Source organism: Podarcis liolepis, assembly GCF_965112155.1.
Source record: "Podarcis liolepis genome assembly, chromosome: 3".
NCBI classification, from domain to species: domain Eukaryota; kingdom Metazoa; phylum Chordata; class Lepidosauria; order Squamata; family Lacertidae; genus Podarcis; species Podarcis liolepis.
The window spans coordinates 125,508,947-125,527,631 of record NC_139557.1 but is presented as its reverse complement, the minus strand read 5'-3'; the positions used below and the strand labels follow the sequence as shown (position 1 = coordinate 125,527,631).

The 18,685-nt window shown below is 57.6% G+C and overlaps 1 protein-coding gene across 1 annotated transcript; it reads right to left on the bottom strand.

Annotated features, from left to right (window-relative positions):
• Window positions 1-283: 283 nt before the first annotated feature.
• On the bottom strand, window positions 284-18,682 carry SLC30A3 (solute carrier family 30 member 3). Its single transcript, XM_083495014.1, has 8 exons — window positions 16,241-18,682; window positions 9,327-9,541; window positions 8,033-8,179; window positions 6,601-6,754; window positions 5,429-5,636; window positions 4,603-4,708; window positions 2,394-2,528; window positions 284-1,325 (listed from the first exon to the last, which is right to left on the bottom strand). Exons 1-8 carry the CDS (start codon window positions 17,191-17,193, stop codon window positions 1,180-1,182), a joined length of 2,064 nt encoding a protein of 687 aa, XP_083351140.1. The 5' UTR covers window positions 17,194-18,682; the 3' UTR covers window positions 284-1,179.
• Between the last annotated feature and the right edge of the window lie 3 nt (window positions 18,683-18,685).

The following is an 18,685-nucleotide window of genomic DNA, read 5'->3' as shown; positions in this document are numbered from 1 at the left end:
GGACCCCCCCCCCCAAATCCCACAGCAGCTGCTGATTCTCCTGCCAGGAATCTGTCTTGGCATCTGCGCTGGTCAGTGCCAAGCTGGGGGAGAAGGTGGCGACCCCTCCTCCATTTTTAGGCAAGGGGTATCGGGGTTCCTGAGCTGGCATTCCTGCGCTGCAGGGGGCTGGGCTAGAGGACACTTGGGGATCCCTTCCGACTGGATGTAGGGGTTGCAGGCACAGCTCCCACCCCCACCCCCTTCCTCCTCTGCCCCAAGGACTGGCAGGCAGACTGGCAGGTTGGGCTGAGGCAGCTCACTTTATTGGAATCTCTGGGCACTCAGTTAAGACAACACTTGGACACTCGACACAGTCGAAACACACACACACAGACGTGAACTCCACAAGGTCACAGACACAAGGACACGTGAGTGTGGGGAGGGCGGGGCTGGCCCCCTCCATGGGGGGGATCTCCCAGCAGCAGCGCTTCCTAGTTGTCACTGGGGCTGGGGGGCTGACCTCTCCATGTGGGCCCCTCGCAGTGGAGGCATTCCTGATCAGGAGGGCTGGGGAACTGGTTTCTGCCCCCCAGGGCTCCCCCCTCCAGGGCTTGGTCCCCACTGATGAGCAAGGAGTTTGCTTCCCTGCCATGGCGTCCTTTTTGACCTCCTGGCCAGACCACTTTGCTTTCGGCCAAGCCGGGGAAGGCTCTGGCCTCGTCTGTCATGGCTGCTTCAGTTGGGATTCCTGCACTGCAGGGGGTTGGACTGGATGACCCTGGGGGGGGGAACCCTCCCAATTCTGTACAGCTGTTTAAACTCATAGGCTGCCTTGCAGACTCGACTCCAGGGCAGGGAGCTTGCTGGAAAGGGAACACACTCGTGCAAACACCGACAAATGGCAGGCCTCGCCTGGGGGGCTGGGTTGCATTGCACACCAAAGACACTGAGGCAGGCAATGGGGTGGGCAGTAGCAGAGGGGCCCCCGTGCCTGCCTGGAATGTGACACGAAGAAGAACAGGAAGCGCAGGGCCAGGGGCTCAGCCTCCTCCTCTGGCTGGGCAGCTGAGGCGGCCCTGGCGGTGGAGGTGGGCAGAAGAGACGCACACACCCCCGCCACCCCTGCTGGCCCCGGGATTCCCAGCGCCTCCCGGCTGAGGTTGGCAGTTGGAGGGCACCAAGGGGGCAGCGCTGGGCTCAGTCCTGCGGGTCCTGGCACTGGCGGCAGCTGGCCATGTCGTCCAGGTAGCGCTCCACCTGGATGGTGCAGGAGACGAAGCCAAACTTGCTCTGCAGGACGGCGGTGGCCTCTTGCAGCACCGCCTCCATGTCGGCACCAGAGTCTGCAAGGGGGAGAGACCCAGAAAGGGGTCAGCTGGGCAAAGGCTGCACACCCAAGGAGAGGCAGGAAGTCCCAGGTCCACAGCAAGAGCGGCAGGGAAGGGACTCTTCTCTGAGACCCAGAAGCAGTGCTGGGTAGCTTGGCCACAGAAGAGTTTGCAGGATCATCTAGCCCAGCATCCTCTTTGAACCAGCCAAATGCCTCTGAACCTGGGAGTCGAGATAGACTGCCTCTGCACCTGGAGGCTCCATGAGAACGAAAGAAGAGCTTCCTGGATCAGGCCAGTGGCCAGCCTCCTGTTCCCACAGTGACCAACCAGATGGCCATCAGGGGAAACCAGCAAACAGGATCTGAGCGCAAGAGCAACTCCTACAGTTTCCAGCCTGCGTCCAACTGCGGAGACAGCATAGCCATTGTGGCTGCAGCCATTGCTAGCCCTCTCCTCCTTGGATGGGTCTGATCCTCTCTACAGGGAGGGGCAGGAGCCGGGGGGGCGAGTATTGCTCACTTTTAAAGCAACTCTTGTCTCCCCAAAGGCCAGCTGCCCCCTTAGAGACCTGCTAAGCTCACTTCCATCCCCTGGGGGAAATTGTACAGAACATCATAGGGGGGTGACCTGAAAACAGGCATTTTCCACCATTGCCCCTGTATTATGGGATGCCCTTTGCTGTAGAGATCTTCTAAAGACATCCTCCCCACCCCCTAGGCTTTTCCTGATCCATAAGATTGGGCCCTGTTATTTGTTTATGTCAGTTCCCCAGATTCCTGATTTTATGCTGCTGTTTTACTGGTTCCGTGATGCATTTTTCTTTTAATGAAACTTTTTTAAGTGGTGCACCACTTTGAGTTTTTAAAATATCAAGTGGCTTATGAAATGCCTTTAAGTGAATAGATAACATTCCCAGCTATACCAACTGATTTTTGTCCTGGATAGATGTGTTTTGCTCTTGAGGCATTTTAAACTCAGGGTAGCATCCTGAAATGCAGTCCCCTCCCCCATCGCCTGGGGCTTTTGCCCTCTCAGGGGGTCCCGGGCACTCAGAGCCAGGGTGGGGTGGGGGTTGCTCACCAATTGCCAGGTGCACAGCCACCACGTGATGGCTGAGGGTCAAGGCCCAGAGGTGGAGGCTGTGAGCCCCCTTCACGCCCTTGACGGACAGCAGCACTTCCTTCACGGCTTTGAACTCCACACCCCGCGGAGATCCTGGAAGAGAGGGAGGCAGGGGGGTAACAGACTTGCCTGGGGTCCCTCCAAGCCCCCAGCTCCCACCCTCGGAGGAGCAGATGTGGTGCCATCTCCTTTCCTGACTGGCATACCTTGGAGCAGAGCAAGGGAGGGGCACCTCCTGCTGGAGATGGTCACTCAGTAGTGTAGTGGGGTGGGGGGCCACCAGGGCAGTTGCCCCGGGCAAAAAATGGTTAGGGAGTGAAAAATTTCAACACCCAGTGCAGCCTTAAAACAGCCATGGGCTTCCACAAGTGGACTCAGATGAAGACGGCTTCTCCATGCGAACCAGGAAGTGAGCTCTCTAGACAACGCAAAACCCTGGGCCCTGGCAACCCATGCTATGCCATGCGGCCACTGGCAGACAAGGCGGGTGTAGGGGTGCAAATATCCAGAGTGTGGGGGTCAGGTGGGATTGCTATGAGGAATTGTGAAAAATGGAGCAAGCCATTGTGTCCGCGATGAAAGCGTTGCGTTGACTGGGTTGGATTCATTGTCAATAGTTTCTGATCGAATCCCACAAGCCTCTGCACCTTTGCCATTTGCTTTCTCTACGCCTGACAGGCACATATAAGCATTCTAGGACACAGGCCAGTTGCTGCATCAGGCATCCTCAGTACATAAGGATAGTAGGTTACTCCGACATAGTTTGTGAATCTTTAGGTAGATCTTAAGGGCCAGGAAGAGAGTTCACAAGGAGGTGGTAAATACTGCCATCCTTCCACTCCTGTTTATGACCTCCAGGGTTTCCTAAAAACATTCCTCCTTGTTTCCTATTTTCTTTACTCTGAACTACGTATGCATGCTCACATTAGCTCTTTGTAGTTTTAACTTTAACTTTGTCCGCACGTTGGGTTTTTTGAAATGCTCAGAGGAAATCTGATTGGTTCTTACGAACACTGTGTAAAAAGTTCTTTTGTGAATAAAATGACCCGGGCCAAGGGGTGGAGAGGAATTATTATGCGCATCCCTCCCAGAGTCTTGCTGGTCAAGCCTTGTGTGTATTCTATTAATCAGAGTCCAATCCTTCCTTGCTTTGGGAACGCTACAGCGGGTGCCAGGAGAGGTAAGCTGGGCTGCCAGTTGCAGGCTCCAGACCAGTGGTGGACCAACATTTTGGGGGGCCCTGAAGATGAAACTGTCCTGGGGACCCCTTTGCAACCAGCAACAAGGTCTGGGTAGCCCCTATCCTCTTCAGTGGGTCTGTTCCACAACTGATCACCCCACCTTTGAAAGATCGGTGCTACTGACTCTTTGGACTTGTTGAAATGCATGCAACAAAAAGTAATCAAATTAGGTGAATCCAATTGTGTCTACAAGACCCAAGGTTTTTAAGCCATGTGGACTCAAGCCACTTCTGGGGCTCCTCTGGGACGAGGGGCCCTGAAGCTCCTTAGTTTCACAGCAGATCCGCCCCTGAGCAAGGCTGTCCATCAGGAACCCTGACCAGGAGTACGCCTGTTTGGAGTGGAGGATGTGCCGCAAGGCCTTCTTGGAGGGACATCTTGGAAGATGCAGCCCTGCATCCATGGCAGATCAGCAGCAGGATGACTTGGCTTGGCAAGCAGTGCCCTCTGGAGATTGCTGGAATACAACTCCCATCATCCCTGATGGGCTGATGGAAGTTGGAGTTCAGCCATACCCAGAGGGTCAGGTGAGCCGCCCCAGTGCCAGCCTTGGCTGTGTGAGTCTCCTGTTGCAGAATCTTGGAGACGGATGCTCCCTGGGCGATTTGTCTTTATGTCTGGAGTCTAAAGGTGCCTCGTGCCAAGGCTGTGCCAGTCCCTTGCCGAGGGACGTGGCCCCTGCCTCTTCCCCTCTGCCTTTTCCTGCCCCTTCCTGCTCCTCCTGCTTCCCTGATGGCTTTTGGGTTGTCTTGGGCACCCTTTGATGTTGGCGTTGCAACCAGTGCCCTGAGCATCCCCAGGCCTGGGGCAGGAAAGGGACAAGGAGCTCCGGCTGGAATTGCACCAGGATTTTATTCCTCAGACTTCCCTTAGCCGGCTAACGAGGTGGCCTCCTTTGACCCGAGAGGGTCGGGGTTGGAACTCACCTTCCATGAGCACCCGAAAGACATCACGGAGGATGGTCACAGTGGAGCCCACCACAAAGACCGAGAAGAGGAAAGTGCTGATGGGGTCTGCAATCTTGTACTGGGGCTGCAAAGCAGAGGAGGAGGAGAGGCAGGGATAGACACAGACAAGATCCCTGCACTGACACAGAGGACCCCCAGGACAGATTTAGGGGGCAGCCCCATTCCCCAGGCAGAAATCCTTGCACGGATGTGACACGCTCCTCAGCGCTACTTTGGATCCAACCCGATAGTTGCTTTGGTATGTATATTTTGTTAATTAATTAAGTCTAATAAGGGGAGGGGGACTAGCCTTCCAAGATCTCTGGCGTCAGAGATGCATCTGCCTTGCTCTCTGTGGTTCCAGCAGGGGGAACTGGACCCAGCGAGCGGAAGCTGCAGGGAAGCCAGTTTGCCTGGACATTCAGGGGAAGAGGCCCTCTTGGGCTGCAGACAGGCAGGGGAGTTGGCAGGGTGAACGTTAAGGGTTGGCTCCACCACCATTTGGCAGGACCAGGAAATGTCTAAATAAGAACCCCCATGGTGCTCTGATTCTTAATTTGTGCTGCTTTTTTAATTTGGCAATTTAAACTGATCTTCTGCATCGTTTGTATTTGATGCACTGTCCCTCTTAATTGCAAGGGGTGCTGGTCAATGCAAAAAAAGGAAAATCTCTTCAGGGTTGGACTAGATGACCCTCGGAGGTCCCTTCCTGCTCTACCATTCTATGATTCCATGGGAACAAGACAGTGCTTCAAGGAGGGAGGCTCTGGGTCCCTATCCAGAGCAGGAGGCCTGGTCCCCCTACCTTGAAGTAGATGACGGTTGCAGCCACAAAGACCCCGATGCTCTGGAGCAGATCCCCCACCACGTGCACAAAGGCGGCCCGGACGCTGGTGTTGCTGTGGGTGGGCACCGCAGGCGCACCGCAGGGGCTCTCCCCAATCCGCTCGTAGCCCCCCGTGCTCACCCCGTGGCTGTGGGGGGAGCCCGACTGGTGCAGAAGGTAGGCCATGCTGCAGAGAGGGGTGGCAAGAGCTATGAGCCAAGGCTTTGGGGGTGGGGACACACCCTTCCCCTCCCAGGGCAAGGCAGCCATTGGGGTCCCCCCCAGACCCTTCAAGTGTTTTTCAGGGACATCCCTGATTTAGAGAAGCCGTCCTGGTTTCTGATTTGATCCTGGAATGGCTCACTTTTCCTTAGGATCCCTATTTCCATTCCATTATGGAGTTATCTGACCCCCAAGCCGTCTGAAGGCAATCCTGTACAGGGAAGGGTCTTTTTAATGGTTAATGTTCTATTATGATTTTATATATGTTGGAAGCTGCCCAGAGTGGCTGGGGCAACCCAGTAAGATGTGTGGCGTACAAAGACTAAAATGATCATTATGGAATGGGGCGCCCTATTTTCATCCACCTCAGCAGCCTCTTGCCCACCACAGCTCTTGGGCCCTGCTTGGGGGCAGAATCCTGCCTTCTACAAAGATCTTAAGGGCTGCCGTGTGGACAACGGAGCGAGCGTGTTTCCCCTGCGCCAGAGGGGAGGACTCGAACCCATGGCTTCAAGTGACAAGAAAGGAGATTCCGACTAAACATTAGGAAGAACTTTCGGACAGTAAGAGCTGTTCAATAGTGGAATGGTCTCCCTCAGGAGATGGCGGACTCTCCTTCCTTGGAGGTTTCTAAGCAGAGGTTGGAGGCCATCTGTCAGGGATGCTTTAGCGGAGAGTCCTGCATTGCAGGGGGCTGGACTAGATGACCCCTGGGGTCCCTTCCAACTCTCCCATTCTGTAATACTATGGAGGTTTGTGAGCAGCGGTTGGCTGGCTACCTGGCAGGGATTCCTTAGCTGTGATTCCTGCGTGGTGTGGGGTTGGGCTGTAATTAAATGAACTGACCAGAGGCAGCCCCTGACAATGGGAGTGTGTTGTGCCTGAGAATCCGCCCTCCGCCTCCCTCAATGCCCCGCGCCAGGCCTCACATGATGTTCACGCCCACAGCGCAGGCCGAGGTGCCCAGCATGGCAGAGGCTTCGATCTCGTAGTCGTTGCTGATGATGCGGGCCGAGGCCAGGTAGACCAGCACTCCTGTGACGATCCAGATGGAGAGGACCGAGGCCAAGGCACCCAGTGTCTCTGGGGGGGGGAGTTGGGGGGAGAGAGGGAGATGCCAGTCAGGGGTGCCTTGCCAAAGTAGCCCTGTGCCCTCCCTCCAAGTTGGGGAGCACCAAGGCCAGCTCTGGGCCTTTTCCCTGAGGCTGCCTGGAACCCGAACCCGGATCGCAGGTTGGGAGATGTTCCTGGGTCTCTCAGACCTGCCTGCTTGTCCCCAAGGCCAGTTCCCAGAGGAGTCCTTTGCCCTGTCCCGAGAGGACAAGAAGGCTGGCATTGGGCCAGGAAGACCTGCTGCTGCCAGGTTCATGACTTAGCCCACCTCCCATTCTCACCCTAGCCTGCCTCACGAGGCTGGCGGGAAGCTGAAGCACCGCTCCAAGCTCTGTCGAATAAAGAGCAGGGTGGGGAATGTTTGGCCCGACAGGTGTTCCTGAACTACAACTCCCATCAGCCCCAGCAAGCAGGGCTGGTAGCCAGAGGTGGGTGGGATTTGTAGTTTGGCAATGCCTGGATGGTGCCCTGCAGCCAGAATAGGACATGATTGACTCCTGCAGGGAGTTCTTTCAGCTCCCCACAAAATGGGCAGCAGGGAGGAAGAAGATGGGTGGGGGGCAGAAGGGGAAATGGACCCCCCAGCAGGATCAGAGAAGAGGCGCAGAAAGGCTATGGGGCAGCCAAATCAAGCACTGGGAGCAGGGAAGGCCCCTTGGAGAGTCTGGGGGTCTTTCACTTTGTGGGGAAGGCATCAAAAAAGCCCTTTGATCTCTTTCAAGTGCTGAAGAGGCCAATTGAATCCATTTCTTCTTCTCTTTCATCCTCCATCAGTCTTCCCTCCACCCATTTGCCTTCTGCCTTTTTCAGAGAACAATTTGTGAGCCTCTCTGGCTCCTTGGCTGCCTGGCTCTATTCTCTCACCACTTCAGAGGGAAGCAAGAAGGGAAGGAGGGAGGGAGGGAGTCACCCCCCCACCAGCCTTTGAACTGTAATGGCAGAAGCATCTCGCTGCTGCTGCTGCTGCCGCCGCGCCCCAAATGGGGCACCCAGAGGCCAGTTGGCTTGGCAGGCCCTCCAAAGGCTTCCTTTCCGCACTGCCTGATGAAGGCTTTCCTGCTTTTTCTGGGACACAGTGCAATTGCTGCGAGCCACCAGGTGGCCTCTTGGGCTGAAGACTGTGGTGGCGAAGGGACAGTGGGAGAAGCGGGTAAGGCAGAAGCAGCAGCAGTGACCCTCGGCTGCCCCTTGGGAGAGCCCCCTCATGCCCCTGGCGAGGTTGGAACTGGGTGGAGGATCTGGAGGTACCTGAGCGGTGCCAGCCGAAGCTCATGATCTTGGTGGCCGGGCGCGTGGAGACCCAGAGGGAGAAGAGGCTGACGCCCATGCTGCCCATGTCTGTCAGCAGGTGGGCTGCGTCTGTCATGATGGCCAGGCTGTGAGCCAAGTACCCACCTGAAAGGCAAGCAGAGCTGTGTTGTGGAAGGAGGGGTGAAGGACTGTGGGGGGGGGAGGCCCTGACTCTAACCAGGATACCCTCTCAGCCCCTCTCAGGCAGACTTCCTGGGTCTTTGTAAGGATGAGCTGAGTCTAGTGCTGCTGCCGTGATTTATCTTCTCTGCCCTTTGAGGGTGTTTTTGCCATGTCAAGCGCTTTGCTGTCAACTGATTCCTGCTCATTGTCTTAATGAACACCTTGAAAGAGACCCCGGAAAGTCAGCAAAGAACTGCAAAACAGATAACATAAATGTGAATCAAATGGAAATTGAAGCATCCTCTCTCAGCCACAAAGTGGATTCAGGCACCAGGAGAGGGTGTATATATATATTTAGTTATTTTTCTTCTTTGCTCACATGAGCGAGATCAGCAGAGTACCACCCTTTGCAGCTTTAAACATGGAAGCTAAGGCAGGTATGATTTCTAGAAACAATAATCCAGGATGCTTTAAGACAGGCTCGATTTTCCTGGTCTTACCCCCTGAAAAACAACAATCACACCAACATTGTTTTGTGAAGAAGTAAAAGTAGTATTTACTTACATAATCTAAGTCTTGAGGCAGCCATTACAGTAGCAAAATGAAGGCAGGTTTATAACTACTATCTAAGTTACAAAAGTATAAAATGTAAATTCAAAAATGGTGTGTGTGTGTGTGTGTGTGTGTGTGTGGTCAGCTTGAAGAAAGAGAGGGCTTCCCAGGCAGGAAAGAAGCATGCCAAGACAACAAGGGAAGTGATCTCACAGAGTTCTCTCTAGCAAATTTTACGGGAAAAAGCTCTGTGAGCCTCAGCCCCTTCACGTGCCCATCTGACGAAACATGACTTGTTGGCTTGACTGCAATAATATCCCAGAGGGAGCTCCCTGGGTGCCTGGTCCTTTGTCTCTCAGATGACCCCCTCCACCTGGAAGGAGAGAAGCAGGTGGCCATCTGCGCTCCCACTCAACAGGTGTGTCGTCCTTGTTCCTTGAAGAAAGAAGAGAACCCCCGTGGCACCCCAGAGAGCTTTTCTGTGGCTCTGAGCCTCTCTCGGGTCCATGGAGGTGCCTGCCACTGGCTTGGTGATCCATGAACCTCCCTCCCAGAACCGCTTCCCAGCCCCACTGACCTATGACCTCTCCGATCATGAAGAGGAAGCAGACCCCGCAGGCGATGGTGAGCTTCCTCTGAGCCTGGAGCTTCAGCTGGCTCTGGCTGGGGGAGCAGGGCCCCTGGTGGCAGTGGGGGGCCAGGCGGCGCTCCATCTCCAGGCCCCCGGGCACTTCCGCATGCCCGTTCTCCAGGGGGAGGCTGGGGAAGGCATCCTTGGGGCCTGCAAACAGACTGGGAGAAGGCCGGAACATGAGGGAGGGGCAGCCCCTCAGTCCTGCTCAACCCCCACAGAATACACACGCAGAGAATTAGCCCCCTCCTTCCTCACGCCACCCACGGCTGCCTTGTGGAGTCACTCCCCCCCCCATTTAACATCTTTAATTTTTATGTAAAGCATGCAACCCAATAAAATATGAAACCAACGGGAACAAACACCCGACACGAACCAGAACAAATCACAGATTGGGTGTCTACCCACAAACTAAAGCGAAGGATTTAGAAGTAATTTTGCAGATTCAGGATAAAAATTAATAGCAGTGTAGAGTTGGGAATGTTTAGCCGGGGAAAGAGGAGGCTAGGAGGTGACCTGAGCCATCTTCAGATATCTAAAGATGGAGCGAGTTTGTTTTCTCCTGCTCTGGAAGGGACAACCCATGTCAAGGGAGTCCAATTTCAAGAAAGCCATTTCCGACTGAACGGTAGGAAGAACTTTCTAACGGTCAGAGCTGTTTGACGAGGGCTTGGAAGGCGGTGGACTCTCCCTTCTTGGCTGCCGGTCAGGGAGTCTTTTGCTGTGATTCTTGCATTGCAGCTGATTGGACTAGATGACCTGTCAAACTATACAATTCTATGATCCTATGATATCCTATGATAAAGCCCTAGTTTTCCCAGTCGTGATGTATGGAAGTGAGAGCTGGACCATCAAGAAGGCTGATCGCCGAAGAATGGATGCTTTTGAATTCTGGTGCTGGAGGAGACTCTTGAGAGTCCCATGGACTGCAAGAAGATCCAACCTCTCCATTCTGAAGGAAATCAGCCCTGAGTGCTCACTGGAAGGACAGATCCTGAAGCTGAGGCTCCAAGACTTTGGCCACCTCGTGAGAAGAGAAGACTCCCTGGAAAAGACCCTGATGTTGGGAAAGATGGAGGGCACAAGGAGAAGGGGATGACAGAGGACGAGATGGTGGGACAGTGTTCTCGAAGCTACCAGCATGAGTTCGACCAAACTACGGGAGGCAGTGGAAGACAGGAGGGCCTGGCGTGCTCTGGTCCAGGGGGTCACCAAGAGGCGGACACGACTAAATGGCTAAACAACAACAACAATGATATCAGTAAGTGGCGGACTCTCCTTCCTTGAAGGGCCATCTGCCTGAGACTCTCTAGCTGTGATTCCTACATTGCAATGCAGAGTCACTAGGAAAGGGATGTTAAAAAGACACCCAGATGCCAATGCTGGTCTCCTGGCTTGCCTAAGGGAGCAAATGCATCTTGATCTGTCAAGGTCTCTGTTTTAATCCACCCAGGGGATCCTGGGCAGTGGGCGCATTCCAGGCTGCACAGGGAAGCCACACAGGTCAATACCAAGCCCTGAATGAAGGGCGCTTTCTTGCAGAAGAATGCTCCTCTTCTGGGTTTGGCCGCCCCTGTCATGCCCCCCACACCCCCTTGGAGCAAGGCGAGGTCTTTTGTCAGCGCCTGGCCTGGTCAGACAGATGCCTGTCAAGTGCTCCCAAGAGCCTCGCTGGGGAGGGAATGAATAGCCAAGCCGGCTCCGTGACTGGGGCTCGTCTCCTGGGGCTGCGGGGAGATTTAATCATCTTCCGCCTGGCAGGAACCGGAGAACTGTGATGATGCCCCTGGACAGGTTGGCCACGGTGGCTGCCTTGCTGCCAGAAGGACCCATTCGGGGAGGCAGCTGGGCCCAGGAGCCGAGCTCGCGGGTGCTGGGCTGGCAGGAAGGAGGCAGCCCAGAAAGCCAGAGGCTGAATCCTGGAATGGGAGAGGATCGGCTGGGCCATATTCTTATGAAAACCTGCTTTTCTCCAAATAAGGAGACTAAAAAGAGGAAGGTCAGAAGTGCTGATCTGTTAGCAAGAGGTCTCAGTGTAGAGAAGCCATGGCCGGCCGGCCGAGAATCTCCCCCTCTTCTGGATGGCCTGGAAACCTGCACTTGAGTCGTCCTTTGAAATATCTCAAGGGTCCCCCAGTGGGGTTCAGGCCGAGGGCGTTCAGTTCAGTGGGTGGGGGCGCACGCCAGACACAAACGTGACTGGTACAGCGTCCATTTCTCCCACTGCACCTGATGACTTTCTGTCTGCTGCACCAAAGGAGTTCCCTTTGCTCGTCCCGATTTCCCAGGAACAGTCCTAGATTTACACAAGCTGCCCCGGTTTCTGATTTGATTCTGGAATGTCTTACTTTCCCTTAGGACATCCCTATTTTCATCAGAGAAATGTGGAGGATATGGAGTTCTGCTGCCCGAAAGCCAAGGAGAGAAGTAACTATAAAGTTGTTTTTTAAAAAATGGTTAATTATGTTTTACTATGTTTTTACATATGTTGGAATCCACCCAGAATGGCTGGGGCAAGCCAGTCAGATGGGCAGCGATTATTATTATTATTATTATTATTATTATTATTAGTCCCTATGTTGGTGGATATGGAATGGCTGCCATGAAAAACTCAGGAAGAATTATCCTCCATTCGTGTCCGTCCGTCCCCCCCCCCCCGAGTTTGCAGGCCTTTCTCTCCTCGATTATCTCACGCCTGGGAGCCTCCCAAGCGGCTCCCCCCCCCCTGCAGAGCAGTATCACGTGGTCCCCTCCGCCCCCTCCCACCCACGGACGGCTGCTGCTGCTCTTCTCTCCATCACTTGCCCCCGCAAAATCCTTTCTCCTTCTCCCGCCTCCCCCCGCAAAGACTGGCTCCCGCAGGCGGGAGAGAGAGAGAAAGGAGCCGTCGAGGGGCGCTGCGCCTCGTCTGAGCAGGGCCCCGATCCAGGGAGCGTAGCTCCTGCAGTCCAGACATTGGGGAGGGGCCTTTTCCTTCTCGTCTGGAGCAAGAGACAAGCTGGAGCAAGAGACCCCCATCAAGAACATGCGTGTCCGTGTTTCGAGTTTGTGTGAACGCGCGTGTTTTCCTTTTTGCGGCTCAGACGCCCCCTTGCTGAATTCAGACCGGCCCGACGGGACCCTGGGCTGAGACAGGAGCTCCAGAGCCGGGGCTGGAGCCATTGGCGGGGCCGCCCCGCTGCTCTTCCGGGGCAACCCCCAGGACGTCGCAGCCGGACTTGGAGGGAGGAAGCCGCGCTGGAGCAAAGAGTCCGTGGCGGAGCCCTCGAGGCTGCGGGGGGAACAGGGAGGGAAAAGGGCGGGGATCCCGTCGAGGCCTCGAGAGGAAAAAGCGATGGGGAGCGAGAGAGCGGTGCCCCCCATCCCACTCGAAGTTGGGGGTGCCCCCAGCCAGGAAAAGCGGAGGAGGCGCAGGCAGACCAAAGGAAGCCTAGGGCACGCGGAAGCACGACCTCCGAAGGCCAGAAATTGGGGGGGGGGGAGAGAGACATAATAAGAGCCTGGATCAGACCAACGGCCCATGAACCTCTTCTCACAGTGGCTCCCCAGGTAAGAAAGGGAGGATGGGAAACCCGCAAGCGGGCCCCGGCCGGGCCCCAAAGCAGCGCTCTCCTGTCCTGCAGCGGGTATTCAGAAGCCCCGCTGCCTCCAAGTCTAACCCGGCAACTTCTCCTCGCTCCAGATCCTGGATAACTGGGGCTGCCCTCTTCTGAACCTTCTCCAGCTCTGCAATGTCCCTTTTGAGGGGAGGCAGCCAGAGCAGGACCCCAGTCTTCCCACTTGCCTTTTTCAGCACCTTGGACTGGCATCTTCACTGAGCTCTCTGCATTGTTGTTTCGTCGTTGAGTCGTGTCCGCCTCTTCGTGACCCCCTGGACCAGAGCACGCCAGGCCCTCCTGTCTTCCACTGCCTCCCGCAGTTGGGTCTAACTCATGCTGGTAGCTTCGAGAACACTGTCCCACCATCTCGTCCTCTGTTTCCCCTTCTCCTTGTGCCCTCCATCTTTCCCAGCATCAGGGTCTTTTCCAGGGAGTCTTCTCTTCTCACGAGGTGGCCAAAGTCTTGGAGCCTCAGCTTCAGGATCTGTCCTTCCAGTGAGCACTCAGGGCTGTTTTCCTCCAGAATGGAGAGGTTTGATCTTCTTGCAGTCCATGGGAGCTCTCCTAGGACCCCAAAATCTCCTCACCAGTGTGTGTGAAATCATCATCATTTATTTTGTCCTGACATACATCATTTTACACTTGTTTCCACTGAAATGCATTTGACATTTTAACGCCCACTCGCTTTGTTGGGAGAAATCCTTTTAGAGCTCTTCACAATCTCTTTTGGTTTTGGTAATTTGGTATCCTCAGCGAAGGGAACATGCAGAGGTCCCAAGAGGATCCGGAGGTGGGTGGGACGACTCCACTTTCTCCATCCCTTCATTGTTCCTGCTCTCTGCTTCCTGCTATTGAATCCATTTCTGATCTACACGAGGAATATCCTCTTACTCCCTGACTGTTGAGCTTACTCACGAGTCACGGGCCAGGTATAGTGCTGAGATCCCACGTGCACTTTGTCAACTGGATCACCTCTATCAGCTTCTTGTCACTCTCAACCAATAGGTTGGTGAGATCGGGCTCGTCCTTGCGGAAGCCCTGCTGACTCGGCCTCAGCAGGGCTTGTTCTTCTCTTTGTGTGGTCATTTCATCTTTAACAATAGAATTCATCCCCTGCGCACTCCAAGTATTGGCCCTATCCGCCCACAAAAGACAGAGGCTGGGAATACCCAGAGAGATCAGGGAGGGAGAGGAGAGAAGGTAGAAAGGTTTTGCTTGTACCCCATCCGCCTCCGTCCTGTTCAGCTATGTCTCCCCACCCCCCACGACTCCCTCTTACTCAGTTTCCCCGTTGGAGGATATTTCACATTTTCCCCTGGATTTACTCACACTGAGGAAATGAGTTTAGGGATACAAGAACTCTCGATTTATGGTGGGAAATGCTAACTTGTCAGGAAAAACTCTCATTTTAACTAAGGAGAAGCAAGGAGGCCGGCTCCCTCTTGCATCTCAGAGGCTGAGAGATCCATCCTAGAGGTTTCCTCTCAGGATGGAGAAGGAGAACATGAGGCCGGAGACCTGAGGAGTCGCGGTCTAGCACAAGTTCAAAGGCAGTCTTGGAAGCAGGGCAGTTCCCCTCTCGAACTGTTCCTCCCCATGGCAGCCCCAGTGCAAGGCGAGTCCTGCGCCCCAGCCCTTCCCACAGGCAGCCAACCTCGCAGGGCAGAATGTCAACATTCCCACACAAAATAGCAGCTCCGAGCGTCTTGGCTGAAACCGTGACAGGCAGGCATTCGTCAGGGGTTGCTCCCCCGTTGCCGCAACGCTTCCAGGGCTCCAGACAGGCTGGGCTGGATTCCAGGGGAGGCGGCCTCCCCCCCTCCCCCCAGGCAGCATCTCAGCCTCCAGGCACTGTCCTTGCCGTTGACCTCGGTGACCTTCAAGGCGCCTTTCCTTTTCCAGGCTGCTCTGGAGGGCGGGGGGAAGCTGGGTTAGGGGCTGTCTGCACAGGGATGGGGAGCCTGCCCTCCATGTGTGCGCCCCCCCCATCTCCTCAAATGCAAGCCCCGGAAAACGAGGCAGCCACGCTCCCCCAGCGCAGATTTCGCCAGCCCACCGCTCAGCTGTCCCTCCCTGGCACCCGGCAGAGCCTTCTGGAGGCAGATGGGGGCACAGAAAACAAGCTGGCGCGTGCCAAGGAGGCAAGCTCGACGGCACAGGAAGCGCCTCGTGGGCTGGCAGCGAGGGCCAGGCACCCCCACCCCCTCCTCGGGGGGCTCTTTCCAGCCACAGCTGCCCTGCTCCCCCCAAGATGCAACGCCATCACTAGCGGCTGACCGCCGGCCCGTCCATGAGGCGCCCTCCCGGACAGGCGAAAGGCCGACGGGCCTCCTCAGCGATGCTTGGAGAGCCCGTTTCTCCCCCTCGGGCAGTGAGGCTTGGCTGACTGGTTGCCCCCTGAGCGGGCCCTGGAGCTGCGAGGTTTCCAACATGTTGCGCAGGCAAGGCGACCCCGACGTGGGTCTTGGGGGGGGGCAGAGAGGGGTTCTCCGGCTGCTAATTCTATTGAGAGACTCCCTGCCTTTGGTGCAGCAGCCCAGACGTGACGGATGAGGGAGGGGTGTCAATGCAGACGCCGCAAGGAAAGGCTCCTGGGGGCTCTCTGGGAGCAGGGAGCGCCCACCTCCGGCCAGGGGCGAGAGGGACCCCCGCCTCTCCCCCCCCCCAGTAAGAACTGAAACGCTCGACACCGGCAGCAGAGCGAAGGCAGAAGCGAAAGATGCCCCGCAAGGAACTGGGAAGGAGACCCCCCCCACCTCCACGATTCCCGCTTCCCCCCCTTTTGCGCCTCCCCCTCCCGCCGCTCACGTCCCACTGCCGTGAAATTCCCCATGAGCCGTGGGGGGGGGGGCAGGAATCCAAGGATGCCCCGGAAGGAGGAGGTGGAGGAGCGGCACAAGGGGACCCCCTCTGGCCGACCCCCTCGCAACGAACACAGGAAGTTCCCCAGAAAATGCGGGGATTCCCGAGCGGGGGGGGGTGCTGGGGGGAGGCAAGGCGGGGAACCTGCCGGGTGGGGCCCCGGGGACTGGGCAGGGAGGGGGCAAGAGGCGGCGGGGGTCCCTGGCTGTCCGGGGAGTGCGCTCGGCAGGAGCGTGGAAGATTAAAAACCTCAGGCCGCTTGTGCGGAAAAAGGCAGCCAGGGGGCATCTCAGAGGGGTCTTCGAGTGGGTCAGGGGGGCACCTGGCGGCGTCTCCGGAGGATTCCGGTGGAGGAGAGGAAGGGGCTTCTGCGCGTGGGGAGGCGGGGGACCCCCTTACCTCTTGAGGCGGACGCTGCTGGAGCTGCTGCTACTGCGGCTGCCCACCAGGCGAGCGCTCTCCGAGGGGTCCCTGCCGTCCCCCGAGGGGGGCTCCATCGCGTCCAGAAAAGGAGAAACCCCTGGCTGCGGCGCTCTGGGCCTCGGCCTCAGACAGAGGCGCGCCGGGCACTCTCCATGTGCTCTCCGGAGACTCCTCGTCCTGTTGCTGCAGCCGCCGCTGCCGGCGCCGTCGAGAGGTCCAAGCAGAGGCAACCCCCGGTGGGCGGGCAGGCGGAGGAAGGCCCCGCCCCCTTGCCACAGGCCCCGCCCCCTGCGGGCCGCGGGAAGATGCGCCTTCAGGCGCCCCTGCCTCGCCTCTTCACTGCCGCGCCGTCGTGGCGCCCGGGAAGGAGGCAGGCGCAGCGCCGAGCGCAGGAGATGTCCGATGGCGCCGGGCCTCCCGAGACGCTGCTCCCTGCTGCTTCGCCCGCATCCCCGGAGGTGCGAAGGCGCCTGGGCGGTCCTCTGGCTCGGCGCTCCGCTGTGGCCGGGCGTCGAACCCGGGGAGAGCTCGCCAGGCCCGAGGGGGTGGCCCGCAGCTCGGCTCCGGGCTGGGAGGCCAGGAAAGGCGCTTCGCTGGCGACGTCTCCCCAGCCCAGCCAAGAGGAACGGGGCCGGACCGCAGCCCCCGTCCGTCGGCGGGGCGGAGCTGCGGGAAGAGACCGGCCAGAGACGCCGCGCGCGGAGCGAGCCGGTTCCGCCTGGACGGGCGCGCGGGAGGCGCCGCGGGGCTGAGTCGGAGCGCCTTCTTCGCCTCGCGGGATCGATATTGATGGCAATCCAATGAAACGGTGATGGAGGTGATGATGGGGGGCCAAAGGAAAGGGTCTCTCCTCCCAAGGGGACAGGCAGGGACCATCGGCGATCTTCTGCCGGAGAAGGGATCTCAGGAGAGCCCCGCGGCAGATCCATTGTGCGGCAGGCGGGATTGCTCCCTCCAGCGCAGGGGGAAGAGGCAGCCGGATTTGGGCCTAACTGGGTCCCCCAATCCGGGGCCCGGCAGCCCCCCCCCGCACAGTGACCCCCCCAACAGAGAGTCTCAGCCCGTGGACCGGCGGGGCCCGTCAGGCTCCCCCACTTTCTTCTATCTTACCTGACAAGGAGGCGGCGGCTGCCTAGATCCAGGCACGGCTTGGATCGTTTTCGCTCGATCCCCGGCGCGCCTCTTCCCGCCCAGGAAACGGAGCTGGCTCTGCCCTCTGCCAGCCTCGCCCCTCTCCTCCCGAGGGGGCTCCGAGGTTGGAAAAATGCGGTCGCCCGTCGGAATCCATTTCTCCGGGGCCAAACCCTCTGCGCGGCCCAATTTCGTTTCTTTGTTTTTCCCTGTGAGGCGTCAGGGAAGCCGGAGGGAGGAAGGGATGGGAGACCGCAGGGGAGGCGCGTCCTTTGGACGCCTGCACACCTGAAGCCCCTCACCGGGATGGGGCAAAGGAAATCTGCAGTCCAGAGCCCGAGCGGGGGGGGGCACTGCGGCTGCCCCCCAAATCTCCCCGTCCGTCTTGAGGCTCCGCAGAAATGAGGGCGCCTCTCGACATCTTTCCGTGGGGCTCGGGGGACGGGACGGGGAGGCGGACTTTTCTAAGGGGGCGACTGGATTTTTTATTGGAACCGGCGCTGGGGTTTTGCCCAAGGAGGGGCGAACGAGGCGCCTCCTTCCCGGCCTTCCTTTATGGGGCCGGTGTGCGTTTTGCCCCAAAGGAGGCGCCGCGGGACGTTTTTACCGGCGCCGTTGGCCGGCTGGACGCCTTCCTGGAGAAGAAAGGCCGCGGGGAAAAGCCCCGAGAGGCGGGTTCCCGGCGCTGCTAGACGGTGCCGCGGACTCCCAGGCTCCTTTCCAGTTCGGTGCGCGGAAAGTCGCTGCGGCGCCCCGCAGGGCGCAAAAGAAAGAGATTGGGGGGCTGCGAACCGGTGCCAAGGCCCTGGCGGGGGTCTCTCTCTCCGCCCCTCCGTCGGGGAGACCTGGCAGTCCTGAGGAGGAGCAGGGCAGGAAGGACGGGTCGCCGCCGGTGGGCAGAGAGAGGCGGAGGGCTGGCCTTGCCTTTGTCTTCTGAAGCCGTAATGTCCCTGATTTAAAAACAAGAGTCCGCTCTGCCACGAGAAACTGTCCTTGTCGCAAATGAAAACCCCAGTTGGTGTTCAATATTATTTTTTGTTGGGGTGCCACACCCGGGGAGCGAGACTCCGAGAGGCCGTGCGGTGCTTGCTTGGCGCTGCCCCCAGTTACACTTTCCACCCGTCTCGATTGTGGACCCTCGGATAATGCGCTTGAGGTTTCCCTGCGAATGTGAGGAAATTGGCGCAACGGATGGGAAGCTGGTCCCTGGTGCCCTTCAGAATCGACCCCCCCCCCTTATCTCACACAAACCTTCTCACCTTCAAGCCCCTTCGCTACATTGATACAATG

Bases quoted from the DNA above. Each gene is read 5' to 3' on its own strand.
- SLC30A3 (XM_083495014.1), bottom strand. From the start codon at position 17,193: ATGGATCTGCCGCGGGGCTCTCCTGAGATCCCTTCTCCGGCAGAAGAT. The intron at 9,542-16,240 runs GTAAGGGGGTCC...GCCTTCTCCCAG, and splicing joins AGCAGCGTCCGCCTCAAGAG to TCTGTTTGCAGGCCCCAAGG. The intron at 5,637-6,600 runs GTGAGGCCTGGC...CCCTCTCTGCAG, and splicing joins GCTGTGGGCGTGAACATCAT to CATGGCCTACCTTCTGCACC.